At 60.0% G+C, this 26,943-nt stretch overlaps 2 protein-coding genes across 5 annotated transcripts; one reads left to right on the top strand and one right to left on the bottom strand.

Moving 5' to 3' along the window:
• Positions 1 to 1,179: 1,179 nt before the first annotated feature.
• BHLHA15 (basic helix-loop-helix family member a15) lies at positions 1,180 to 4,252 on the top strand. Its single transcript, XM_032872686.1, has 2 exons — positions 1,180 to 1,303; positions 1,999 to 4,252. Exon 2 carries the CDS (start codon positions 2,052 to 2,054, stop codon positions 2,613 to 2,615), a length of 564 nt encoding a protein of 187 aa, XP_032728577.1. The 5' UTR covers positions 1,180 to 1,303; positions 1,999 to 2,051; the 3' UTR covers positions 2,616 to 4,252.
• Positions 4,253 to 5,058: 806 nt separating this feature from the next.
• TECPR1 (tectonin beta-propeller repeat containing 1) lies at positions 5,059 to 26,405 on the bottom strand. Of its 4 annotated transcripts, XM_032872683.1 has the most exons (24): positions 26,142 to 26,405; positions 25,485 to 25,667; positions 25,092 to 25,214; positions 24,482 to 24,607; positions 22,514 to 22,688; positions 22,309 to 22,409; positions 20,227 to 20,328; positions 18,811 to 18,956; positions 16,356 to 16,843; positions 16,074 to 16,219; positions 15,097 to 15,252; positions 14,458 to 14,607; positions 14,183 to 14,340; positions 13,170 to 13,297; positions 12,166 to 12,268; positions 10,956 to 11,052; positions 10,808 to 10,887; positions 9,867 to 9,923; positions 9,267 to 9,444; positions 8,809 to 8,944; positions 7,847 to 7,939; positions 7,114 to 7,220; positions 6,841 to 6,960; positions 5,059 to 6,642 (listed from the first exon to the last, which is right to left on the bottom strand). In XM_032872683.1, exons 1-24 carry the CDS (start codon positions 26,364 to 26,366, stop codon positions 6,481 to 6,483), a joined length of 3,540 nt encoding a protein of 1,179 aa, XP_032728574.1. In that variant the 5' UTR covers positions 26,367 to 26,405; the 3' UTR covers positions 5,059 to 6,480. The 4 variants fall into 4 exon arrangements, 3 of the variants coding, with proteins under 3 accessions (XP_032728574.1, XP_032728576.1, XP_032728575.1); XR_004384395.1 differs by lacking the exon at positions 7,114 to 7,220 and having other exon boundaries at positions 6,528 to 6,642; XM_032872685.1 differs by lacking the exons at positions 5,059 to 6,642; positions 7,114 to 7,220; positions 9,267 to 9,444 and having other exon boundaries at positions 6,877 to 6,960.
• Between the last annotated feature and the right edge of the window lie 538 nt (positions 26,406 to 26,943).

Here is a 26,943-nt window from a genome sequence, read left to right as displayed (position 1 = left end):
GCAGCCAGTGGCCCTGGGTCATTCACTGCCCCGGTCCCTGGAGAAAGTGTGCCCTTTTCCATGGCCTACATCCCCACGCTCCCGAGGAGGCAAAAGTCTGCATAATCACTGGAAAACGGAACTTGCAAATATGCTTGTGCTTCCTCAAAGTGCATCTGTAATTGGAAGCCTTTACTGATGACTTTCAGAAAGAGGCACTTTAATTTCTGATACACAACCTGTACTAAGCTGTAAGCCAAGAGGCTAATCAGCTCAGCACCAGCCTTTCTGTGCCTCTGTGGCCCTCCCTCCCCTGCCCCAGCCGCCAGCAGCGGACAGTAACAGCCTCCTACCACCAAGCAGGCCTGGCCCCTGATTTCTTCCATCACACGAACTCCCCTGAGACCCTTAAGGGCTAGATGGAGACCAGGAGCACCCCTGTGAGCCCCTCTAAGAAGTGCCAGATCAGCGTTGGCCCTGATTCTGCTGGTCAATAGGGGCGGGAGGCCAGGCCCACGCGGGACCTCAAGGCCCTGCAGGTGTGTCCCATCAGCCTGGAAAAACCTCTGAGCCAGAGGCTGCTTTAAACAACTTTTCACGCTCCTTTGAAGGGTAAGGAAACCGAGGTAGGCGGGCCGGCGATTAAGTAAAGCAGGTGGGTGGAAGGCGGGTTTGAGGCCAAGCTGAGTGCACCTCTCGCCCCGCTGGAGACCTCGTGAGACCGATGACCACCACATATGTCCCCGTGACCCGCGCGCAGCGGCCGAGCAGGCGCTCCGCGGGGCAGGGCTCCGCCCACTCGCCCCTGGACCTGCGCCCTGCGGAGTGCTGGCAGTCCTCCATCGGGGGTGGGGGGGAGGCTCGGGAAGCCCCCGGAGCTTCAAAGGCTGCTGCCCCTTTGAGAAAGCATTGTTATTGCAAAATGGCTTTTCCGCCAACTCTCCGGGCTTCGGCTGGCCGTGCCAGCCTTCACCTCAAGGCCAGGTGCAGCGGCCGGGCACGGTCCCGGGGCTTCCCTCCGCGCCCGCGGGCTCGCAGACGCCTCAGTCTCCCACTCCGCCGAATGGGCTCCAGGCCGGGGCTCCGCGCGGCGGGCAGGCGGCGGCCGCCTGGAGTGCAGGGGCGCCGCCGGGCCCCCCTCCCACCGCCCGCATGTGCGCCCCCGCCCCCCCGCCGCCGGGCAGGGAGACGCGCACACCGGCCCCGCCCCGGCCCCGCCCCGCGGGCTCATTTACATGCGGCCGCGGCCCCGCCCGGGGCGGCTAAAGCGACGTGTCCTTGTCCCCCGTGGGCAGCCCCGGCGCGTGCAGCTGCGGATCTCCAGGTAACTGGGGGTGGGGGATCCCGGTGGGGCCGAGGGGCGAGGACCGAGGGGCGGAACCTGGTGGGGTCAGCGTGGGGGGGGGGGCGGAAACGTAGGTGGGGGTGGGCCGTCCACGTGGTGGGACTGGGGGCTGTGGCAGGCTCTGGCCACTGTCGATCTCTGACCGCGGACAGCTGCCTCATGTCCTCAGCGGTTGTCGCCCCAGTGTCTTCCCTGCATATGTGACATCCAACGGTCAGCCAGTCAGTGAGGTGGCTGGAGTGGACACCTGTCGATTAGGCGCAGGGGAGGCACAGCAACCTCTGGCAGACCTCCTCCCTGAGCTGGAGTCCTGCCACGTCTCTGGGTGGTCTGAGAAAAGTGCTGAAGGCCACCTAAGCCCAGGGGGCAATGAGGGGCAGGGGCCAGAGAATGGGCCCCGGGATCAGCGCATGTGGAGTCAAGAGTGGACACCAGGTCAAAGAGAAGTGTGTGGGGGGGGTCGCTGTGAGGTCACATGGGAATGGCGAGGGGCTTGGGGTGAGGGCTCCATGTGTGAGGGGGAAGGGGCCTGGGGTCACTGTGCACCACGTGGTCAGCTGCCACTGGACAGTGAGGGGGCCGCCGGGCATGGCTGCCCCGAGAGTCTGTTGGGCGTCCTAAGCGTCCACCAGCCTGCCATGTGACCACACAGTGGCCTGTGTTCTGGATTTCAGTTCCAAGGGCCTCCCTCAGAGCTACCACCTGCGGGGACAACCGGCCTGGAGCCATGAAGACTAAGAACCGGCCCCCCAGGCGCCGGGTGCCATCGCAGGACACAGAGGCCACTGCAGGGGAACGGTCTCCGGACAGGCCCCAGCAGGGGTCGGGGCCGGAGCTGGCCAAGGGTCTGCGGAACAGGACGGCGCGGGCACAGGGGGTGCGGGCGGAGGCCGGGCGCCGGCGGCCAGGGCCCTCGGGAGCTGGTGGCCGGCGAGAGAGCAGCATCCAGCGGCGGCTGGAGAGCAACGAGCGTGAGCGGCAGCGCATGCACAAGCTGAACAACGCCTTCCAGGCACTGCGGGAGGTCATCCCCCACGTGCGGGCCGACAAGAAGCTCTCCAAGATCGAGACGCTCACTCTGGCCAAGAACTACATCAAGTCACTGACCTCTACCATCCTGACTATGTCCAGTGGTCGCCTCCCGGGCCTGGATGGGCCGGGCCCCAAGCTCTACCAGCATTACCAGCAGCAGCAGGCAGCTGGGGGCACCCTGGGGGCCACGGAGCCCCAGCCCGAGGGCCACCTGCACAGGTACTCCACACAGATCCACAGCTTCCGAGAGGGCTCCTAGCACCTGGCCTGGGGGGCAGTGGCCAGGCCCTCTCCCCCCAGCCCTGCTGCCTCCATGCCAAGAGCCCCAGATTGGTGGTGACAGCCCACGTGGACGTGGCCCCAGTGGCTCCATTTCCCTGAACACTCAGCTGCCTGCGTGGAGCACGTCCTGGCCTTCAGGGGACGAGACCAGTGAGCGGCCTGGTCTGGGCCATGGCTCCGGGTAGCATAAAGCCCAAACCTCCGCAGAGGTCCCAGGACCTGCTTTTTAATTGACTAGGGCCACAGTGGACAGGCCTTTGTAACTAAATTTTCTTCACTCCCAACTCCCTCCTGAGGCATGGGGAGATTCCAGGAAAAGGTCAGTTTTGCTAAGTTTCCCCAGTTCCTGCAGAAGCCCAGGCCCTGGAAGTGTCCTCCTCCAACCTCCAATATAGCCTCCTCATTCGGGGTAAACTGAGGCACCAAGCAAGCAAAGCCCTCGGTCACAGAGTGTGGCTAAGCCAAGATGACTGACTCTTGTAATTCAGCATGTGTCAGGTAGAAACCCCCAAACCCCTAGAAATACTAATCCGATTACCTCAAATTAATTCTAAAGGGACCTTGGCAGGGAGAGCGGCTGGGACCTTGTCCTCGCTCCTGCTTGGTGGGGACTCCTGACTGTGGAGGGGCATGCGGCCTGGCACTGTGGGGCTGGGGACAGGTCTGGGAGGGAGGCTGGGAGGCACTGCCTCCCCTGAGCGGCCCACCTCCGTGTCCCACTCAGGTTTGCTGCTTGCTGTCATACTGGTCACTGCTGGGGTCATGTCAGTGGCAGAGGGCGGTCTGACAGAAATTCAGGGTGTTCTTGGGCCCTGCTTAGAGTTGGGGTCCCTGCAGGGCTCTCTGTGGGAAGGAGCCTGGGGTGGCAGGAGCTCCCCTCCCCAGCCTGGTGCTGCTCCTTCAAGGCGGGCCTGGGCAGTTTGGCAGGTCCCTGGCCGCCTCAGGCCAAGCTTCCTTCTGTAGCGACAGGCTTGGCGACTTTGCTCTCAACACCTCCTGGCATCTCTCCTCCCTCATCCCCGTGCCCACAGTCAGTATGGGGAGGGGACAGGACAAGCTTCACAGCCTCAGGCAGAACGGCAGTGACAGAGGCTGTGCCGAGGGTCAAGTTGGCCTGGCATATGAGGCTAGAGCTGTCCCCGAAGCCCCCGGGGACCAAGCGCCCCTCCTGGGTGGGGGCCAAGCAACATGGAAGCAGGGCTGCCGCAGGGCTGCCACCCTCCCAGCCCCAGGGGTCCCAGCCCCAACTGCTTCATCCACTGCCAGGCTTGGCATCAGTATCAAGGACAGCACGCGGCAGCCCTCAGAGCAGCCATTAGCCACGTTGGTCCTCACTTTCCGGGTCTGACGCTGGCTGGACCCTCCCCAGGCCCCATGCCGGGCCCTCTGGAAGGCGGCCCCGGGAGGCGTGGTCTGGCCCTAGCCATCCTTCAGCACGGTCAGGTGAGGGCCCCCCCCAGGTGCTCCTGGCCTGCCCCTCGAGGCGGCCCCTCGGAAAGGTCGGTGTTCAGGACATTCTGCTGATGAGAGCCGAGGTTGAGGGCCGCTTGGAGCTCTGGACTGATGGGGCTCACGCTCCCTGTGTGTGGGCCGGCCAGCTGGGACGCAACACAAGGCCCATAGAGCTCAGTGTACCCCCACCCCGAACTTGCTGAAGGAACCCACAAACTGAGCTGAAAGCAGCGGGAGGGGCACCCAGCAGAGGCTCTGTCCGGGAGACTGTGCCTGACGACCAGGGGTGGTGGGAGGGTCTGTGGGTCCCCACTGTGCAGATGACAGCTTTCAGAGCTCCTTCTGTCCCAAACCGGCACCTGCATCTACTCTGCTTCCCAGAGGGTGACCTGGGCCCAGATGTCTGGTCCTTCTTCCCCCTTGTGGCCAGAGGGCGTCTGCATACCCTGTGGCCATATCACAGAGGATGCTTAAAGGTCCCAGTTGAGCTTTGGGGTGTTAAATGGGGGGGGGGAGGGTCTGGTGATGGGCCAGTGAGGCCTGTTGCTGGGTCTGCTCCCTTGGCCCTTATCTTGGGCACATCTGCCCTGCAAGGAAGCCCAAAGCCGGCCACCCACTGGCCCCAAGCCCTGCCACCGGGCCCGCACCCACCTGTGGACCAGACCTGTGTGAGCTCTGGAGGCCGAGATCCCCACGGACTGGAGCTGAGGAACCAGAACTGTGACCTTTCTGTGTGGGAAAACCTACCTGGAACTGAACGGCCAGTGCCCCTGCTGTAATTGTGGTAAAAATGTTTCTTAAGTGACCCAAATTTGCTTTGATTTCTCCTAATGGTCCCTTCAGAGTACTAATGAAACGAATGCTGTCTCATAAAACAAAAATAAAGATTCTACCACGACTGCTACTGTGGGGAACTGTGCGTTTTCACAAGGTAGCAATAAAAAAATAGCATGTCCTTTACGCTCTGCTGTGAGATTTTATTGAATAAAGCAGCCAAGGAATCAAAACGGTTCAGTGATGCTGAGCAGGTAGACGGTGCACGCTCAGCAGCGAGGACACAGCCACCCAGCTACGGACAGCAAGTCACCACAGGATGACAGATCGCTGCTACAGAAGAAACCCGCAGTGCCCACCCGGAGACCACCTGGCAGGTGTGAACACCCAGGACGGCGTCCCCAACCAGCACTCACACCTCCCAGTCGCACCTCCACCATTCCCGGCAAACGCAGAGACCGTCAGCCCCCTCCGGTGGAGGAGGGGACCCCACAAGAAACCTCCTTCTAGTTAGCCTCTGCTGACGAGCCCCACCCTGCAAGACGGGATCAAAGGCACATCTGACCCCTCCTGATGGGAGTTCCGGAGAAGGCTGGAGTCTGTCCGTTTTTGTCCCCAAATGAGCAGAGGCCAGCTTGGGCTCTGATGGCCTCCAGGCAACGTGTCTGGTTGCAGGAAGCACATTTGAAGCTTCCCCAGATGGGGCCATCATCACATAAGCAGCAGCAGAGAAGGGGCGCCTGGCTGGCTCAGCTGGTACTGCCTGCAACTCTTGGATCTCGGGGTTGTGGGTTCGAGCCCCATGCTGGATGGAGAGATCACTTAAAAATAAAATCTTAAAAAAAAAAAAGAAAGAGAAGCTGCAGGATGGGAGGTGCTTTCCTACCAGTCCCGGGTGGGGAGGGCTCCTGCCCTGGCGTGTAGGGCTTGGGGCTGCGGCTGGCACACCCCATGTCCCCACAGCCCCTCCTGGCTGATCACAGAGGGAGCAGCCCCCAATCCCACGGTGGGGGGGGGGAACGGCTGGCTGGGGGCAGATGTCAGCAAGTTCTGCACAGACAGCTTCTGCCAGGACCACCAAGGGCTTGTGTCCACCCAGGAGAAAGACACCCCTCCTCAGCCTTTCCTTCCAAGCTGTCAACTCTTAACTTTTGAAATTAAACCGTATTTCCGCATCTGGCTCTGAAAAAGCATCCCAGAACAGGGCAAAGCGGCCCTGAGTGAGCCCCATAGCCATTTTCGTCGGGAGGTAGGCGGGGTCTGTGCCCTAGGGTTTCATGGGCTTGATTCCCCAGAGCAGCATTCCTGGGGGGCTCTAGGTTCCCTTTCTTGAAAGGCGGGAGGCAGAGTGGGGACAGATAGGTGGGAAAGGCTGGAGTGAAGTGGCCCCCAGCCCACTCCGTGGCCCTCCTTGCAGACAGGGACCCGTGCAGGAGCACCCACAAAGCTTCACATTTCTGGGCTGGTTCAGCCAGTGCCTCTGAGGTGGCCGGGACCTCCGGCCAGGTTCCCTCCAGGATCCACATTCAAGAATGGCTCAGACGGGAAGGCTCACGTATCCACCTTGATCCTTAACACCTGCATGAAACCTGCTTCAGGTGAGGGGGGAGGTGGCCTCAGCAGCAGACGGGGCCACGGGCCTCGTGTGGGGCTCCAGCCACCCTCGAGGGCATGCTGGGAAGGCCCGGCTCCCCACTCCAGTCAGTGGTTGTCTCCTGGGATCTGCTCCTGAGGGCTCTGGTGGCATTGGCCCGGATGGTGATGTGATCCCAGCCCCCCTGGAAGGAGAGAGCCTTGTCACCCATGGCTGTCAGGGGTTAAAGGGGAGAGACCGTGCTTCCAGACTGCAGGAGATCAAGGACCCCTGATGGGCTCTGTCTGGGGCCTCCCACCCACCCTGACAGCAGGTCCCAGAGCATGCAGTGTGACTACGCCACCCCGGGCCAGGTAAGCCACCCCACATAGGCCTTGCTCACCCCAATGCCGTAGTCCCAGCCCTGCCCCATGGGCTCTCGAGGCTGCACGCCTGTGCGGTGGCACACAGTTCCACGGCTCATGCTATGGCTCCCCGGGACCTTGTTGGCGATAATCCAGACCTGAAACACAGACCCAGTGAGGGTCCAGCCCCCATCTCCAGTGGGACTGCAGGCATGGCGCGGGGAGACCAGAGCACGAACCCTGAGCACCCCAAGCCCCCAGAGCAAGCATCCACCTTCAGCCCCCGGCCCCCCAACCCTGAGCACCCAGACCTGGTCCAAGGGCCCCACGGATACTCGGCACACGTTGTTGGACACATGCTCCCAGCTGGAGCCCTGTGGGTAGCTGGGCGTCACCCCCTGGCGATACCACAGATTCCCTGGAGAGAGAAGGGCCCAGAGTGTTGGGACCCCGTTTGGGGTCTGGCTACGGAGACAACGGAAGCTGTCCCCACACTTCCTGGGGCTCCTGCCGGCCCAGGAAGAGAGAGAAGCCAGGGCTGGGGCCAACTCTACCCTCCCCACACTGGACTCGGCCTGAGCCTCATAATCGTCCCGCTGTGCTGTGCTGGGCTGGCGGCAACAGGCTCTCTCTACGCATGAGAAACGGAGGACAAGGAATTCTTTAGACAGATACAGAGAACAGGGTCTGGACTCAAAGCCCTGGTTCCAGTCCCAACTCTGCCCTTTTCCTCTCTTTGCTCGTGGTGACGACAGCCGCAAAGCAAGAAAGGGAACTGGCGACAGCCCTGAGGCACAGGCAGGTGACCTCTGTCAGTCCCACGTTACCTGGGGGGCTCCCGTGCCGCAGGCCCCAGGCCGAGCTGGCATCCCCCCCGCCCGGCACAGCTCGGGACAGGGACTGGTTCCGAGGCTGACGGCCTCTCATGGTTGCTTACAAAGTTTTTGTGTCAGGGCCCTGGGGCTGGCGAGGGTCTCGTCCCACTGGGATGCCCAGGGAAGCCCTCATTTCCCCTGGTGGCCCTGAGGCTCAGAGACAACTTGCCATTTTCGTCCAAGGCGTACACTGCCGTCTGTCCCACGGACACCTGCTTCAGTCTCTGCTTGGGAGGAGACGGGATGTGGTACCAACAGTCCCCTGCGGCACAAGGTGGGACTTAGGGTGCAGTTGGGAGACACCACACCTGCAATCCCCTATGCTCGTGGTCCACGTGGCCTCCCCTGCATCTCGCAGGCTTGAGGCAGGTTTGGCCGGGCTCTGTTCCCAGGCCAGCTGGGCCACACAAATGTGACAGGGCCCGGTGTGAGCTGAGAGCCAAGCAGAGCAAACCCCCAACGCCCCACCTCGCCCAGGGCCCTCAGAGGCCATGGCGGGAGACGGTGGGGTCCAGCAGCACAATCTCGGAACAGGGACACCAAGGTGCTCAGCTTGGCATGGGGTGGACAGCCTGTCTCGGGGCTGCCAGGTATCACCACTGCACAAGTCCCCTGTCCCCACGCGGAGGGCAGCACCGTGCAAGCCAGCACCCATCCGAGCGCCCTAGTGCCAGACACTGTCTGGACATCCGACACCCAGCCAAGAACAAGCCAGCATGGCCTGCAGCCCTGGAGGGTTCCCTGAGTGGGCAGTAGGCTAGGTGGGGCCATCCCAAGAGGGCATCCTGAAGGGCAGGACATGCAAAGTGCCCACAGGCAGCAATACCCTGGGCTGGAGGCTGGGGCTGGTGCAGGGTGGCTGCAAGGGACCGCCCCATCACCGGGATGACCACCCCCACTCAGTCTCAGCAGGAGGGGGTGAGGCCTCTGGGGAGTGTCCTCACTCGGCCCCAGGGCCTGGTCCAACGGCAGCACTCACTCCAAGCTTGTCCAGCTGAACTGAAGATGAGGAGACCTGTCTTCCTTCCCCGCTGGAAGCAGAGGCACATGCAGCCTCGCTCTGACCAGCCCCAGCCCCACCTTGTCCCTACTTGTGACCAGCGGGGATCCTCCGGGAGGGGCGGCACTCACCAGCTGGTTGTGTGGGGGACACAGAGCCCCGGTAGAAGGCGGAGCCATCCCTGGCCACAGCCCACACCTGGTGGCAGCCCCCGATGGAGATGGAAGTGAAGGGCTGGTCCGTGCCCACGTGCAGCCAGGAAGAGCCCTGGGGATGGGAGCCAAGGGATACAGTGAGGGTTGCTGGGGCCCAGCCTGTGCCCCTCCCCCTGCCCAAGGTCCCAGGAGCTGGCAGCTCCCCACACCAACCTCACCCTCAGCAACAACTGACCACAGAACCCAGTGACCCCCTCAGGCCTCATCTAGTGTCTGCTGGTCCCAGGGACTGTCCTGGGCAGGCCCCGGGAGGCCTGAGCCCAGCTGGACCGAAGTCCAGAGTTCTCTTTCGGGAAGAATCTGCCAGAACCTCAGGAGGGCCCGGGGCCTGACAGGTGGGCGGGCCCAGTGGCCCCCGGAGGCAGGGTGCTCACCGCGGGGTTGAGCTCCGACACGCCCAGGCGACACAGCACGTCCCCCTTGTCGCTGACGGCCCAGAGGGCGATGTGCCCACTCCTGTTGGCACCTGGGCTCTCTGGGATGATGGACACGTCCCCAAGGGCAATAGGGGCCACCTCCAGCCAGGGTCCACTGGTCACCAGCTTACATTTTCTGCACAGTGGAAGAGAGCAGAGCCTGGGGGGTCTGATGCTTTGGCAAGCCCCCTGCTAGAGATGTGCAGATGGGCAGCAGGCTACCCTTTGGCCCACATGGCCTCTGCAGGCCCCCCTTTCCGATGGGCAGGAATGAGAGGTCTGGAGAGGAGGCCGCACCCTGCCCCACCCCCAGCCAGGCCTCCCATCCTGACCTGCCTGTCCTGCTCAGAGCAGAGCCTGCCAGTGACATTTCTCTTATTTGTTCTTGCAAACAAACTTCAGAAACCAGAGAGCGTTGGGAGCCCAAGGGCATTTCCTGCGCTGACATTTACTTTGATTCTCTTTCCCTCTGCTTTTCTTCCATGGGGACTGGCCCAGGAGGGCCCCATAGGAAGGGCAGGTCCACAAGCCCCAGTCACCATGTCACTCTGGTCTTACCTGGCCCAGCACCTTCTCCTGACAAAATCCTTCATGGTTTTGTACCCATGATACGAGCTGCAAGAGAAAGAAGCCGAAATCAAGACCACTTTGTGGAAGTTTCCAGAAAGGGACCCTGTCTGCACACACATTTTTTTCCACTCATTAGGGGCAGAGCCTCCGTGTGAGCCAGAGTGGGCTGCACAGGCAGCAGGGATCACAGGACACGAGGTCTGCCTGGCCGGGGTCTCTGGGGCGCAGGTCTCCAGGGGCCAGGATGTGGAGGCTGCTGGACCAGGGGTTCTAGCTGAGGTCTCTGAGCCCTCCCCACCACTGGGCCCATCAGAGCCCTTCTGGGGAACAGCTGAGCTGAGGCCAAGACAAGGGGAGCCTTGGCTGTGGCTGGAGGGGATGCCTATGGGCTCGCCCGTCCCAGACACCGGGCTCATCCCTGGGCCTGGGCCTGCTCAGAGACCCTGGCTCGGGCTCCCACAGCTCTGGATTTCCACGTGGATGTGACTTGTGCACCATGAAGGGCCTACTGCCCACCAGGGCCTCCTGGCTTGGTGGACCTGTCACCCACCTGTCCCTTTGCTTCTCAGGACGGCGCTGGCCTCACTCCAGCTCCCTCTTCATCCGACACCTCCCTCCAGCCACCCACACATCACCCTGGGCCTGGCCCGAAGCTCCCCAGATCCCCCCAGAACCCTCCCCCAAGGCAACAGGGACACAGCAGGGCACTGAGGGAGCCGCGGCTGTCCTCCCTAAGCCTGCCGCTGAGCTCTAGGTGTAGCCGCGTGCTGACCTGAGCTCATCTCTCGGGCTGGCTCCAAACCCTGCTGGCAGCCAAGGTGGGCGTACAGGGGTCTGCTCCTCGGCTGCACCCGGGTACTGGCAGGGGCCGGAGCAACCCCGGACGGCAGGGCAGGTGAGGGCCCCTCCTCGCGTGGAGAGACACTTACGCAGGGAAGTCACTGGCATACTGCCACCCCTCCTGGTCCGTTCCCCCGGGAACGCTGAAATCCACAGACCAGTCAGAAACCTGGAGGAGAGGAAGGTCAGCCGGGGCGGCCCCCAGTGCCAGCCCCTGCCCCGCAGCCCGGAGCTCACCCAGGTCCACTGCAGGGACGGGGGCTTCGTGCCAGCCTTGGTGCACTCGTGCAGCCCTGAGGCATCGCTCCACATGTACCGGTCCGTGGGCAGACCCCTGTGGTGGACAATGAGGGTGGTGGGGTGACTTGGAAGAGGAGACCGGCCAGCACTAGCTGGCAACGGACAAGACATGAGCACCTAGGACACCTGCATCTTCAAGGGGGTGAGGGGCAAAACCAGAACTGCCCCGGGGTGGGGACAGCAGCAACCTGCTGACCTCCCGTCACATGGCAGCCCGGGTGGCACCTGTGGCCAGGCCACCTACCCAAGAGCTGAGAGCCTGCCTCTTCCCCTTATAGGTTGCTGTGCCCCCAGAAGATGTTGGAGCCCTATCCCCAGTACCCGTGAGTGTGACCTTACTTGGAAAGGTCTTTGCAGGTAATCGAGTCAGAATGGAGTCCTTAGGGTGTGCCCTAAACCAATATGACAGTGTCCTTGCTGAGTTCAAATTTCTCAAAAAGAAAGTGATGTGAAGACAGAAGGGACATTGCCCCAAACCAAGGGATAGCTGAGGCCTCCAGGAGAGAGGCTGGGAGCGGACTGTCCCTCACAGCCCCCGGACAGACGTGGCCCCGCCCACACCTTGATTCCAGGCTCCCCAGCCTCCAGGATGGGGAGAGAATGAACGTCCACTTTTAGTCTGCCCAGTGTGTGGTGCTTGCTGACAGCAGCCCAGTCGACCTGGACACTCACAGAGTGACAGGCCCCCCACGGTGGTGTCGGGCAGGTGGCCAGGGGGCTCGGGTGGCAGGAGCCGTGGCCCTTGGTGTGCATGCTCTGCAGGGACCAGAGAGCACGTGGCGGCCCTGTCCCTCTTCCGAAGGACTGAGGAGGAAGCGGGGAGCTACACACAACCCACGTCGAGGTCTCTGGGATGTACTTTGGCACCATGTACTAACTGCCTCAGCAAAGCTCAAACCCTGACTTACTGGGGTGAACAGAGAAACCCACAAATATTTACACACCAGGAAATCCTTCAAGCCACAAGGGTGACTTGTGACTGAAAGGTCACGAGTGATCTCCCCATCCCAGATGGAGTGGAGCTCAGACGAGCTAGATCCCCCTCGAGGACCTGACAGTGAGGCCACCACAGACCACCTTTGTGTTCCCGTCGAGACCTTGGTGGCCTGGGCTGGACAGGCCCCCAGCCGGCGCCCGAGCCGCTTACCTGCTGGAGTAGCCTGTGACGGGGTTCCAGCGCTGGTTCTCGTAGATGTAGACACATTTCACGTCCGACTGCGTGTAGATATTACTGGTGCTACTGGCCAGGCCTGGGGGGGGAGAAGAGGCTGCCGGCTGGGGACTCAGGCTTCCGTCCGAAGCCCTGAAGGCCGCAGAGGGTAGGTGGGGAGGGCCAGGAGAGAGGGGTTCACGGGCCTGGCTTGGGGTTCTCGCTGTGTGATTATTCTGGGGTTGTAGACCCTCCATGAGAAGACTCACCAGCTCCTTCCTTATTAACACTCACATAACGCCCACCAGCCCGTCTCCTCATTTGTAAAATGAGGACAAACTTAATTCCTGCCTCATGAGGAAATGAGGAAGATGTGCAGTTCCCATGGTCTTAGTGGACCACAGCTGGTTCTCCAGGACTGGCTGTCCCTCACTGTAGGGCATGTGGGCTGTGGCTTCGAACATTCCACTCGAGAGTCTATTTCTGCCTGCATTTCCCAGGAGGAGACATAGGACCTTGCTTCCCAGAACTTAGGGAGCCAACAGGGGTTCAGCAAGGTCTCATCTCAGAAGGCATGACCCAGGGGCTAGAATTCAGGCCTGGGAATCAGGAGAGCCAGGGCGTGGGGCTATCCCAATGTGCCCTGAGGCATCATCTGTGAAATGAGGGGCTGGACACAGTGGAGGCTCTGGCAGCTGCCTTTCTAGAACCTGCAAGGCCCCCAGCTCAGCTGTGGGTGCCGAGGAAGGCGCGTTGGAGACCAGGCCTGGTCTCTGGGCTCTCACACCTTGAGGGTTGGCTCTGGGACCATCCTCTGTGGAGGCTGGCTGTGGTGAAGGTCCCCTGTCAGCCTGCTGTCAGCCGAGAGTCAACACTGGGCCAGTGGCTCCAGAGTGGGGCAGGGAAGCCAGGCAGGATTAGAGGAGGGACTGGCCTGAGAAGGCTATGGGTAGGGCTCGGGGAGCTGATCCTGCCAGCCTCTGCATCCAGGCCGTTCTCACCTTGGAAGCAGCCTCCGCCGTAGCCGCCAGTATAGACCCAGGCCGTGTGGTCGTAGCCGATGCCCCACACCACACCCCGGCTGTTGGCCTCCACCACCCGCAGGTGGCCTCCCACCTGCCGCCAGAACCTGGAGCGAGCAGAGAGAGGTCACGGAGATGCCGCACACCGTGCCAGCCTTACACCTGCTTCCGGCTCCGTGGCCTCCCTTGAACATCCGACTTTGACTCCTCTTTGGGCTCTGAATGGTGGACTTTATTAAGGATGATGGCACCTGCCTGGCTTCCCATCTGGCAGTGACCAGAGCTAACACGGCCCCCGAGTGGATGCAGGAGACTCAGGGTCGGCGGGCGGGGGCGCCGAGCCAGCGGCCCGTTCCACACGGCCTCTGGGATTCTGGGCCTGGCACGTGGGGGCAGAAGGCAGGGCCGTCCCATCTGGATGAACTACAACTTGGGCCAGCACCCCGCGTGGTGATAGCATGGCCTCCCAGGGGGACAGGTGCAGGGTGCCACCGGGGTCACCCTCCCGTGTGCCCAGGTCCTGCCCACTGTCCACGGAGGTCATCTGACTTGTCCATCCGGGTGCTGGGCACCCAGGGCCTCAAGTCTCACCTATGTTCCCCCTCATCCTCGGGGGCCTCAGAGGACCTAGGGGAAACCTTGGGTCGAATTGGGACAATTGTGTCCCCTCCTGGGTCCCTACCTGCCTTCCTACCCTGAATGCCAGATGCCCCAGAACAGCACCACCAGCATCTGCTGTGGGAGACCTCATTCTATCCCCTGCCACCTACAGAGCCACCTCCCACCTCCCCCAACTCACAGCACCTGCTCAGGGTGCTGAGATGTGCCTGAGCCTTGCCAGGCTTCTGGCCCCCCCCAGGGTCCTCCACCAGGCCTGGGAAGACTCAGGCCCTGGGAACCAGCTGGCCATTCCTATGGAAACCTTCTAGAACATCCCTTCTAGAAGCAAAGCTCTGGGGGTCCTGAGCTAGTCCAGCGCACAGCTGACTCACATCTGGTCGCAGGGCAGCCTGTGCTCAGAGGCCTCCAGGTCTGGGCTAGGCTCGCTCACGAAGATGTCCCCCTTGCAGGTGATGGACCAGATGGCCTGCGGGGAGGGGCGGCCGTGGACCCTCCGGCTCTCACAGCAGGACAGGTTGAGCAGGGCAAGCTGGTGAGGGGAGAGGGCCAGTCAGCGCTGGGAAGGGGGCCGGCGGCAGGCCCAGTCCAGGCGGCCCCAGGACCGCTGCTGCCCTTGGAGCCCGGCCCGTTGGTCACATGCACTCACCCAGTCATTCATGTCCTGTTCGGTGGCAGCAGCCAGGCGCACAGGCCACCTCTGCCGGGTCCTCTCAGGCGTGTAGAGGGCGAAGGAGTGCTTAGTCTCATTGAGCACGGGGACCAACACTGTCACCTCGTTGAGGAACACATGGAGGTACTGTTTACAGAGGATGGAGGGCAAGCTGTCACCAGGCCAGAGGGGGACCTGTGGGGCTGGAGGCACGGAGGGCCTCTGGGTAAAGCCCCTACCGCAGTAGAGGGACAGGGAAGGCCTGGGGTCCCCCTGGTTCCAGAAAGCCAGGGGGTCCTGGCTTCCTAGGGGTCCGCGGGGCCTGTGGGTTCAAGATGGCTCCGGCACCAAGTGTGCTCGGTAGGGAAACCTAGTTCGTGAGCAAGTACCTTAGTGACATTCTTGACATCGACAAGACCACTTGAGAACCCAGCTGACCAGGTTTGAACCCCAGCGGGAAGGGCAGAGGTGCTTTAACTCCCCGAGCCGACAGCCCAGCAACTGTCTGCGGCTCTGTGAGGAGGAGGCCAGTGGAGGCTGCGGCAGGGGCCTCCATGCACCGGCGGGCCACCAACCGCACCTGCTATCCCCAGGGGCTAGCACTGGGCCCCCCTCCCCTGGGAGCCCCCCACGCACCTTCTTCTCCTCGTGGACCACATAGTAGATGAAGAGGATGCTGTCCCGAGCCCCGTCGAGCCCTGTGAACTGCTCCAGGGCCACGCGGACGTCCACCCACTTGTGGGGCTTCCAGTCACACCACCACTGCAGGGCCCCCGTCTTCACCCACACTGACTGCGGCACAGGCCCCAAGAGCACAGGATAGAGTCACAGGCAGGCCCGCGGGGCCCCGGACTCCGGCCCCATGCGCACCCAGCTCCCTAACTTCCCCCTAGTGACCAAGGTGGAACTCACAACCCAACAGGTGCCAGACCCCCAAGCCGGTGCTGTCTCTGCACATCCTCCTAATTCTCAAACACTTGTGGGCTCAGCACTGCTGCCCCATGCTCTAGATGGTGAATCTGAGGCATGGGGATGGGGTGGTGGTCTGTGCCAGACCCAATGTCACCTAAGAAGTCGGTGCCAAAGCTGGGGCCCACACCTGGCCTGTGTCTGGAGGCCCAACACTTTGGGGCCGCCGAGATGCTTCTGCACCAGCAGCCAAGGCCCAGGGAGCCATGTTTCCAGTGTAACTTCGGCCTCCCAACCTGACTGTGGGCGTCCAGGAGGTGGGCTCCGCCTAAGGGGCTCCAGGCCAGCCCTCAACCCTGTTCTCACTCATCTCAATCAAACGCCACACCATCTTGGCTCTTGGGGTCCCTTCGGGCAGGAAGGGGAGGACAGCACTCCCCTCCCCACGCCTCCCACTGAGGCTGGTATCTGGGTCCCAAGGGCCGAGGCTGTGCCTAGCATGATGGAGCCCGAGTTCTTCAGGATGGATAGACTCATGTCTTCATCCCTGAATCTACAGGGCCTGGAAGGGACAGCTTCGCCTCCGAGCTGGGTGGACAGAGGAACGGACACGTCTCTGTCTCTTCCACCTCCCCTTCGGGACAGTATACCGTAGGCGCTCAGTGGGCGGTAGCTGAAGGCCGGAGCCTCCTGGAGCTGCCCACCTGCTCTACGGCCTGCTCGTAGTGCCGGAAGTGCTCCAGCTCCCGCTTGGTCCTTTCCGTGAGCTGTTGGAAGATCTGCTTCCGCCAGGCGGCTGTCTGGGCCGGCATGATGGACAAGGAGAGCGTCTGCACCGACGGGGACAGGCCTGCAGGCCAGCAGAGCCTCAGGGAAAGGTGTCCGGCCCACCCACAGATGGGCAGCAGGCCAGGGCTCTTTCCTCTGCTCCCCCCACCACAAGGAGCACCCTCTGGGGTGCTGGGCCCCCAGACACCTGCGCTTACCCGACTGGACGGTGAACCACTTGAGTCCAGCGTGGGCCTCGACGGCACAGCCTCCTCCTGAAACCCAGGCCCACAGAGGGTGATCATCGGCCCCATAGGGCTCCTCCAAACCCAGTGGGAGAAGCCCCAGCGAGGAGAGGCCGGTGGTCTCTGGGAAGCCAGCAGCCGAGTGGCCAGGTACTCTCTTGGGCTCCTTCAGGTCAATATTGGTCCAGGGCAGTTCTGCTGGGCTGGAGGCCAGGCCAGGGCAAGGCTCAGGCCCAGAAGTCTGGGTGGCAGGGCCAGGGACCTCCACGGCATGCTCTGTGGTCCTGCCAGTGCCTGGGCCTGAGGCCGAGCTATCCCTGGAGTTCCTGGGACCGTCCACAGACTCTGCAGGAACAGGCTGGTCAGGCCCCGGTCTGTCGGCTTCCAAAGAGGCATCCGTGTCGCTCGGTGCACAGGACTCACCACTGCCCCTTACCTCGTCACCAAAGAAGCAGCCAGCACTGGGGACAAAAGGGGCAGACCCGTGACCCCTCGAGGGAAGGACACACGCTGCTACAGGCAGGCCTGCCTCGTCCATTGTGACCCCGGACAACCCACAGCCATGCTGTGTCATACACACAGGGACAGCTACCTCCCAGGAAGCTGGAATAGCCAGGTCACAGCCCAGGCCGATCACGTCATTTATCTGGGGCTGGAAACCTGATGGTATTATTATTTTCTTAACGTGGCATAATACATGTTATATAATATTTTACCATCTCAAACGATGCGGCATTAAACACACCCACGAGGTTACACAATGACCACCACCACCTCGTTCCAGAACTTTGTCATCACCCCCACGTGGAAACCCTGTCCCCATTAAGGAGCAGCTCTCCATACCCACCCCCCCACCCCCAATTCCCCACCTACTAATCTGCTTTGCGTCCCTATGGATTTGCCTCTTCGGGACATTGCATATAAATGGCATCGCGTAATACACCGTCTCTTGTGACTGGCTTCGCTTGCTTTGCATGGTTAGGTCAAGGTTCACCCCCCGGTGTAGCGCCGATCAGTACATCCTTTCATTGCCGAAGAATATTCTGCTGTACGGATATGCCACACTTTATTTATTCATCCGCAGATGGACATCTGAGTCGTTTGTACTTTTTGGCTACTGCGTATAACGTCTTTACAAACATTCGTATACGAATTTTTGTTCAGACGTCGGTTTTCCATTCTTCTGAGTATAGATCCAGGGGGGTGAGTGCTGGGTCACGGGGTTGCTCTGTCTTTGCCCTTTTTAAACTGAGTTGTCTTCTTGCTGCTAGCTGTAAGAGCTCTTTATACAGTCTAGGTACTGGACCCTTGTCAAATACAGGTTTCATAAATATTTCCTCCCATTCTGTGGATTGTCTTGTCCTTTTCCCGATGGTGTCCTTTGATGCAAAAAGGTTTTAATTTTGATGAGATTCCAGTGTCTCTATTTTTCCCTTCATTTCTGGTGCTTCTGATGTCGTATTTAAGAAGCCATTGCCAAGAGTAAGGTTTGGCGTCAGTAATTTTGGAAGCTTCTCGGCTGATTCCAGTATCTGAGTACTACCAGCTGAGAGCCTAAACCCTCAGGTTAATGAGGAAAGGCCAGCCCGGCCAGCCCCCTGGGCGTTCAGTGCAACAGAGTGAAAACTGCCATGCTGGGGGAGCGAAGGGATGTGGACTGAGGTGGGGGGGGGGCATGCTGCTGTGGAGCGCTGTCCCAAGGGCCCTTGAGCAACTGGACTGGGCAGGTAAGCACTGCGGGCTTTCACGGTACAGAGCTCAGGCATTTGCCAACCGCCCCCCACCGAGATGCTAAGTCATCTGCCTGCCGTTCACGCCCGTGGGCAGAGCCGGGACCCAATCCACACTTTCTACACACATGGCTCTCAAGGCGTGGTCCTCAGAGCTGTACCAGTGGGCACACCTGGGACCGTGCAAACAACGCAAAATCTACTGAATGCGAAATTCTACGGAAACAGCAGCTTTGGGGCTGGAGCCTGGACTTTGGTGCAGGAACAAGCCTTCTTGGTGCTTCTGGTGCATGGCCAAGTTTGAGGTCCCTATTCTAGACTAGAGAGACCCTCTGTCTTCTTCGCTGCTTTCGTTTGACAGACGGGACTTGGTATACTCCTCACTGAGAAGCCTTTTCTCTCCCAGACCTTGAGACCTCAGAACCAGTGGGCCAGCGCTGCTCAGGGACAACCCCCAGTTCCAACATGGACAGACATCCCACCTTCACCCACCTGCCACCTCCTCCCTGCCCCCAGCCTGCTCTCAGAGGCCACCCTCAGGCCAAGGTCCAGCACCATGCACAGGGAGGAAGAGACCTCATAGGGCCCAGTGCCCCACTGCGAGGCCAACTCGCAGCCTCCCCCAGATGCTGCCCACTGAGGCCACCGATGGCCCTTCCCGACCTGTGTCCTCCGTGCCCTAGTGCCCCTGGGATCACCTGAGGAGACTTGAAGAGCTACCAGAGTGGGATCGGTCACTCTCTCGGCTGGCGACGATGGCCTTCCATGTCTTCCCGCTGAGCTCGCTCTGGGTGATACCCTGGCGGAAGTACACGGCCCGGTCCTCACAGCCAATGCCCCAGACCTAGCACACAGAGAGGCACGGCTGGATCAGAGGCCAGCACAGACCTGAAGGATCCCTGGGCGTCCCTTTGGGGGTGTGGGGAGAGCACCCCAAGGCTGGAGGACATGTCTACAGATGTAGGCAGGTGTCCCCCCCATACATGCAGTGGGTGTGTGTGTGCACCCACGAGTGTTACAGCTTGGGGGGCTGAGGACGACAGGACACGGGTCAGCGCACGGGTCAGATGCAGGGAACAGAGACTAGAGACGACTGGGGGAGGGCACAGCACCAAGCTCAGGAGAAGCGAACACCCTGTCCTGGCTCCCCGGCCTCAGGCAGACCCTTTTGGGCTGACAGAGCCCAGAGGAGGTGACAGGGCCATTGGGCACTGTGCTGGGACAGAGTCTACCTGTGTCCCCATCTCCTGTGTAGCTTCCAGTGGGAAAAAAACTGCTCCCCAAGGGAACCCAGAGAACAGTCAGGGTCTTTTTAAAGATGCAAGATAGCCTCCTTGATCCTGACTTCATTTTCTGTGAGAAAGGTGGCTGGGTGGGCAACCTCCCCTCTGCCTTTGGGTGCTGAGAAAGGAAGGTGTGCCGCGCAGCTGATGGGCCCTGGCCTGTGGGGGGTGCCTAAAGGGCCATAGCCTGCCCAGGGCAGTCCGGGTGGCTTTGCTGGAAGGGCTGCAGTGTCTCCATCACTTGGCCGTGGCAGGCTGGCCTCCGTCCTCAGTGCCCTGGCATACCAGCCAGCACCCGTCTTGCCCCTGGCTGCTGTGCACCCTGCCAACTAGGGTGGGTGGGGGACAAGGTGGGGGCAAAAAAAGGCCAGCACCCCCAGAAAGAGCTAGGGCAGTGCCTTGGGAAAGGAGTCACCTTCCCACAGGCAGTCTGAAAAGCAGCCAAACCTCATCTCTGAGGCCACCACACTGCATAAATATACGGGTGACGTTCAAGAGATGCTGCGTCTGTAAAACTGGGAAGATCAGTTTCATTCTTTATTTCCTGAGCTGATTTGGTCCATATAATGCTCGACAAAACCCTTCGGGTCTCCGGGGTGTGTGCCCCCAGTCTGAGCTCCCCACCAACATGCTGAGCATCCTGGGGGAGGGGCCTGGGACGAGCCAGTCCTTGCAGGCTGGGAGCCCAAGGAGCAGCTGGGGGACCCCCCAACCCCATGCTGGAGTGGGGCCTGGCTGGCGGGGGCAGCGGAAGGCCCCACTCTGAGACCTTTACTGGGGGTGAGTGCTGACCCCGGCGGTCAGGTCCATGGCTCAGGGTCCCGTGCACACCTGGTCATTCAGCCCCACGTTCACCATCATCATGTCTCCGACCATCTCGATCCAGCTGGTGCCACAGGGATTGTGAGAGTTGACACCTCTTCGGAACCACACCTGGGAAAGTCAGAAATCGACAGGCCCCCGTGGAGGGTCACTGAAACAGAAGATGGTTTTCAAAGGCTCTGGAAGAACAAATGGATAATTTGGTCCTTCGGTTCAGGCCACGAAGGAGCACAGCATATCACTGAGAAAGGAGATGTGACCGAGGTCCCTCTTCCCCACACTCCTGCTGCATCTCCATCTGGGCTTGGCACTGTCCTACACTGCTGAGGGTCACCTGCCCTCAGCCATACCTATCCTCATGGCTTCCTGTCTCTTCTCTAGCAGAGGGCACTGCCCCTCCAGGAGACAAGGCTGCCTGAATCTTTCTAGAATGTTCTACCAATTTAGCACCTCTTGGATTCAGGCAGGAGCAGCAGGTTATCAGCTGTCTGACTGCACAGAGAGCCAGGAGGTGGGCAATGTCTCCTGGACAATGTCTGCATCTCCAGTGCAGACACTGACCTGTGAGCTTGGCGAGTGACATCTCTCCCCCATGGTCCTCTATGCAGTCCCCATCCTAGCCTGATGCTTGGAAAATGCCATTTGGTCCACTCAAGCTTGGCTCTATGTAAAATAATGGCCTTGGGGCGCCTGGGTGGCTCAGTGGGTTAAGCCTGCCTTCGGCTCAGGTCGTGATCTCAGGGTCCTGGGATCGAGTCCCACATCGGGCTCTCTGCTTAGCGGGGAGCCTGCTTCCCCCTCTCTCTCTGCCTGCCTCTCTGCCTACTTGTGATCTCTCTTTCTGTCAAATAAATAAATAAAATCTTAAAAAAAGAAAAAAGATAATGGCCTTAACGACATTATTTAAAAAAAAATTTTTTTTTCTAAACTTAGGACATAAATAACCTATTTTGGATATTTTTTATATGTGAAATACATGAAAATAGCTTTATGAAATAGTCTCTTCAAGCCTTCTTTTAGGGGCACCTGGCTGGGCACTGGAGCATGCAATTCTTGATCTTGGGGTCATGAGTGTGAGCCCCGTGTTATGTGTAGAGATTACTTAAAAAAAAAAAAAAAAAGTCCTGACATTTTTTCATGTTGACTTATAAAAATACACACAATCCAACCAAATTTCCCTCAAGCCCACATGTGGCCCTATGGTTGACTCCCCCAAACCCGCCTCTGCTGTGCTCCCCACAACTGTCCTTACCCACTCTGGATGGCCACGTGAGCAAGACCCCAGCAATTCTGAGGCTGAGAGGATCACACATTTTTAGCACTCGTGATTAACCACAGTTCCTGAGGCAGGTTGCAGGGAGGTGACCGGTTAAATGAGAAACCCTCAAATCCCTTTTATAACAATTTCTAGACTGCCTAAAATGTCTCCTTGACCCAAAGAAGGTTTGCACAAACATTTGGCTGAAGACGGAGCAAAAGGCTCAAGTAAATACAACGATCTGCTCACTGAACGCGTTGCTCTGAGAGAGACTATGGACTTGTGGGAGGTGGATGGCTTCAGGTGACCTGAACTGTGGGCTCAGGGACTTTCTGTATGGACAGAGACTCAGATGTGTGGGGGAATCCATCCCCTGGGCATGCTATGGGATGCCCGAGAGATGAGGTTAAAGAGACCATGGAAACAACCTGAAATGTGCTTATTTTATTGGACTTTCTTTGTTGATGTAAAATGACAAGCACTGTATATATGGCAGCAAAAGGGACATATACAGTTAGGGGAGCGTTTCAGAAAGTTGGCATCTGACTCTGAAATGTCACTGCTTATTGAGTGATAAATAGAGTTGTTCTGCGCTTGGTACGGGGTGCGGGCATACGGTGGAGATCACCAAGGCCTTTAAGCCCAGAAAATGGACAGTGTTAGCCTGGATTTGTCCTATAGGGGTTGAGACCACACTTGCAAGAACAAAAAAGATGCACAGCCCTAAGTCTGATTCCCATAAGGGCCAGTGATTCTTTTCAAGAATAAGAAACAAAGGAAGTAAAGAAATTAAATAAAGCCCCTGGCCCAAGCCCCCAGGGACCCCATCTTACTTTCCGGTCCTTGGTGATAGCCCAGACCACGCTGATTCCCACGGAGACGTGTATGATCCCATTTTCAGAGGCAGGAGGCTCCACTACGGACCAGGAACTTCCTACCCAGCCCCAGAAGAAAGAGCGGGCGACCCCATCAGCAGGAGCGCTGGGGAGAAGCTGGGCGTCCCCTGCCTCTCCCTGTATGGAGCGTAGGGCTGCCCACCTTTGGGATTGTTCCTGTTGATTCCTTCCCGGACCAAGGCCTGCCCCTCCCAGAGCGTGACCCACAGGAGGTCATGGGGCCCACAGCTGATTTGCACCGCCTCCCCTGGGGTGTCCACGAGGGACCACGATGAGCCTTCAGGGTTAGGGTGGCTGACGTCCTCTCTGTACCACACCTGGGTGGTGAAGAAACCCACGGCAGGGTCAGACAGGGTCCGGCCAGGGCTCCGGGTCAGGAGAGCTGCCCGAGGCTGGCTATGTTTGCTAGTGTACACCTGAGCCAGGCGTAGAGTGTTAGGGGCCAGGGGGCCCTGACTGTCCAGACTTGCTCTTTCTGCCCTCACTGCCCTCAGGATCCTCATGCCAGATTAGATGCCCCCCGCCCCTGCTGAAAATACGCAACCCTGGATTTCAGCCATCCTGGGAGACAAACCCCTTTGGATCAACTGCTTGCAAGAACCCCCTTCCTCTTTCACCTAGGGCCTCAGCGAGACCTCTGGCCCCAGCTTGGTGTCCTGTGCCCCCTAGTGGCAATATACTCTCAGTACACCATCTCCAGGGAAAGTGGTGTCCTTGGGGGTTAGATGGGAAACCCCCCGAACCCCTTTCATACAAATGTTTAAAACACCCACTTCTGTTCCCCCTTAACCTGAAAGCAATGAATATAATAAAATATTAAGACTGAGCCACCTGAACATGTTGTCCAAACTGTCTCGTGTCATCTGGAGGGGGCTATACCTTGGTGCGGAGGGTGGGGGACCCCCCTCCCAGCCTGTCTTCACACAGGGCACCACGGCTTCCTTCACCTCACCCTTACAGCCCCCACTGCAGAACCTGGGCAGCCTCCCTCTGGTGGTTTGGGGGGTCCCCTCTCTTTAGCTCCCCCTGGAGCCCAGGGCCCTAGTCATACCTACCTCTCAAGGTCCCCAGGAGTGGCGTGGGGCGGCAGTGGCCAACAGCCAGCATGCAATGACCGCATACACTGCTCTCACGCCCCTGCTCTCCTCTCTCTGCATCCAGGGTGGGCCCAGCCCCTCCAAGGAGGCTCTCTTCCAGGCCAGCTCCCCACCATCCCTCAGCACGGCTCAGAGAAAACCCACAACTATGGCTTGACCTAAGCCCACGCCAAACAGGACCCAGAGGTAAGCCTGATCAAAACCTACTGTGTCTATTCTGAAGCCAACCAGAGATTTGGATGAATTTGTGGTCAAATTCATCTGTGGACAGATGAAATCTGCTCACCACAACTAAAGTGTTCAGTCACCAGCAGGCAGGACCACCTATGTTGTTCCTGACATCAGGGGCTGGCTTTACTCCTCAGTTCATGAACTCCCTGACAGAAGAATCTCCTCTCCTCTCTAAATATCCATCCAGCCACACACATGTCCATCCACCCACCTACCCACCCACTGACCTCCCCCCCCATCACCCAGCCATCTACCTACTCACCCATCCATCCAGCCATCTACCCACCCATCCACTTACTCATCCAACACCCATCTGTCCACCTGTCCATTCACCTAGCCATGTGTACATCCCTCCCCCCGTCCACAATACCATTGGAGACTGCTGTGTGGAAGCCACAAGAAGGGAATAGGCAGGGATCTTAGAATCTGTCTGAGGAGACACTGTGGATGGCATCTGAGCTCAGGATGAGCACTGATCAATGCTCTGGGAGCTCAGAGAAGGGACAGGCCAGGACCAGGCATGGGTGGGATGTCAGAGGCTTCTGGCAGGAGGAGGACCACAGGACAGCAGAATTCACAGGAGGGGTTATTGTGGGGATCCCACTAACATGCCACCTCACCTGCCCAGGGTAGTACCTGTTGTAAGGACAGGAGGTGAGGAGGGCAGCCCTCCACCCCTCTTCCCCCTCCGCAGGACACCTGAAGACTTCTCTCCTGGCCTGCCTGTGGCCAGCCTCCCTCAGCCACCTCCCATCCTAGGCACAGGGGGACACGGGCCTTACCTTTCCCTGAAGAGACACAGCCCACACGGACAGGCGGCCCACAGGCTCGTCTGTGATTTCCCACCCCCCCACAGAGAGGTCATTGAAGGGGTCAGGCAGTTGCTCGGGGTCATCCTTCGAAGGGATCTGAAACAAGGTGTGTGGCAGAGGCCTTCAGTTCCTATGGGCACCTGGCCAGTAGATGGCACTGTTTCCATCCCAGTGGACACCTGAGAGGCTATCCCTCCCTCCCACCTCCCAGCTCACTGCCTTCCATTCTCCAGCTGGACCCACAGCTGCCTGACTTCACAGAGAAAGCAACATTAGGACAAAGAGCTCCTGGCCCTGGGTCCCCTCTGTCCTGTCCTCCCTCTGTCGGCCACCAGGCCTGGGCCGCTATCCCCGAGGGGTCACTACTGCTCCAGCCTGGAAGACAGATGTACACATGCAAGGTCTCCGCTCTGTGCCTTGCGGTGGCCTGACTGCTGTGACTCCTCTAGAAGGGGCCGATCTCAGAACCCGGTCCTGTAGTGTAAGGCCTCCATGATGTTGGCTGCTCCCGAGCTCTCTGGGGCGACCCTCCCAGCAGGGGGATGGCTGCCCCACCCTGGGGCCCCACCCTGGCGCAGACCTTGGCCCAGGCATCTCGGGACCTGTATCTCCTATACCGAATCCACCGGCGCCGCCGCACGCAAGAATTCCACTTCTTGTCTCTCGTGTAGGTGGCGGGGAAGTCGATGGCATACGTCCACCCCTGAAATACCACGCGGGGGTGGGGGGTGGGGTGGAGGGGGGCTCTGTAAGGCTCCTGGGGAAGGACAGAGCCGAGGCAGGCGGGGAGCAGGGTGAAAGACAGGCAGGGAGACAGTGCCCGAAACGCCCAGAGTCACCGGCCCCGAGCAGCAAGCGGGGGCATGCAGGGTGCTGGCAGAGCTGGGGTGCTAGGGACGGCATGGGGGGACGCGTCCAGCTCAGAGCACCCCTTCCCCACAAGGGAGCCCCAGTGGGAACCGGATTCACCTACCCCTTTCTCGGTGGGTTCCCCTCCGAAGTTCTCATCCACATACCAGTCCGACTCCCACTCCCAATGCCGTGAGGGCAGCGCCACCCCGTCCAGCGGCCGGTGCTGGAGCCCACTCACGTCACTCCACTGCCAGCGGTCGCTTGGCAGGAACTTCTCACAGAAGCCGCCCACGGGGTTCCAGCGCTGAGGACCGGGAAGCCGAGACAGGCCTGAGGCCTGCGGCCGGCCGGCCCAGGGTGCTGGGGACTTCTCTGGGGTGAGTGGGACCCCACCACTAGGAGGCCTTCCTGCTGGGCTTCAGGATGGAGAGTGGGCAGAGGGTCTGCCCAGAGCTCAGGGATCAGAGCCTCCCCAGGCTCGTCACCAAGAGCCAGGACTTAGGCACGGCCGCCAAGGGCAGAAAACCTGCCGCAGGACACAGAGCCCTGAATGGCAGGCAGTAGAGGTCAAGGTCCTCCCCTAGCCTCCTGGAAACCACTGGCAGCCCACCCTTGTGCGGACCTGGCCAGCCTGCCTTTATAAAGACCCAAGGAGGGCTCTGTGTCCATACAACCCAGACCTCAAGTGGAATAAAGGACATGAACGTCTGGGGCGGGGCGATTTCCTTCCCAGAGAACCCACCCAACGCAGCCCCCCCCCAGACACAGGTGACCCCACCTGATTCTCATAGGCCTCCTCCTGGCGGCGGATGGGAACATCGCTGGCGCACACGTAAACATAGACCTGGTTGTCGCAGGCGATGCCCCAGCAGCACTGTGCGGTGGCGCTGACACGCTTGAACTCCAGCTGGCTATCTTTGCACAGCTCCCAGTACTGTCCAGCTGTGGAGAGCGTGTACACCTTCCCGAAGAGATCCACAGCCCACAGCACCGAGCTGGGCATGGCCGCGGCAGCCGAGGGAGAGCCAGAGGCAGGAGGCCGGGCGGGGGGAAGTGTCTAGAGCCAGCTCCCGGTGTCCAGAGTCTGGAGCACGTTTCCTTTTCTGTTCTCGCCTTCCCTCTAATCATGGGCATTGTTTTCAAATGCACAAAAAAGTACAGAGGAAAAAAAATTTGTAACGTTCCAAGCACCTACCTCCCCAAATTTAATGGGTATCACTATTTGGTAACATTTCCTCCCTATCTTTTTTGTTAAAAGAATAAAGGAAACGTCGCAGATTTAGTTCAGTCCTGTGCCCATCGCTGCCTTCCTGGGAGGCCTCTAGCCCATAGTGAGCAGTCCCCTCATTTACGCTGGTCCCACGATGACAATCCTATAATGGGTCTGGCACCCTGGCCAGGTCCTGTGGAGCCCTGTAGCTGCATGGCAGGGATGTGGGGGTCCTGTCTTCGACCTCCTTGGGTGACCACCTCCTTCACTACCCCTCCCCACCTGCCATCCTCCACTCCTGCTCCTTTTTCGGTCCTCTTCCTTTCTGCTCTGTGGGGGTTGGCAAGGCGACTGATAAGTTCTATCACTG

This window comes from Lontra canadensis, unplaced genomic scaffold, assembly GCF_010015895.1.
Source record: "Lontra canadensis isolate GAN:19392208 unplaced genomic scaffold, GSC_riverotter_1.0 scaffold45, whole genome shotgun sequence".
NCBI classification, from domain to species: Eukaryota; Metazoa; Chordata; class Mammalia; order Carnivora; family Mustelidae; genus Lontra; species Lontra canadensis.
Note: the sequence above shows the minus strand (reverse complement) of the source record. Positions and strands in the feature narration are given on the sequence as shown.

Bases quoted from the DNA above. Each gene is read 5' to 3' on its own strand.
- TECPR1 (XM_032872683.1), bottom strand. From the start codon at position 26,366: ATGCCCAGCTCGGTGCTGTGGGCTGTGGATCTCTTCGGGAAGGTGTAC. The intron at 16,844-18,810 runs GTGATCCCAGGG...TTTTGTCCCCAG, and splicing joins AGCTCTTCAAGTCTCCTCAG to TGCTGGCTGCTTCTTTGGTG. The intron at 9,924-10,807 runs GTAAGTGTCTCT...TTTCTCTTGCAG, and splicing joins TATGCCAGTGACTTCCCTGC to CTCGTATCATGGGTACAAAA.
- BHLHA15 (XM_032872686.1), top strand. From the start codon at position 2,052: ATGAAGACTAAGAACCGGCCCCCCAGGCGCCGGGTGCCATCGCAGGAC.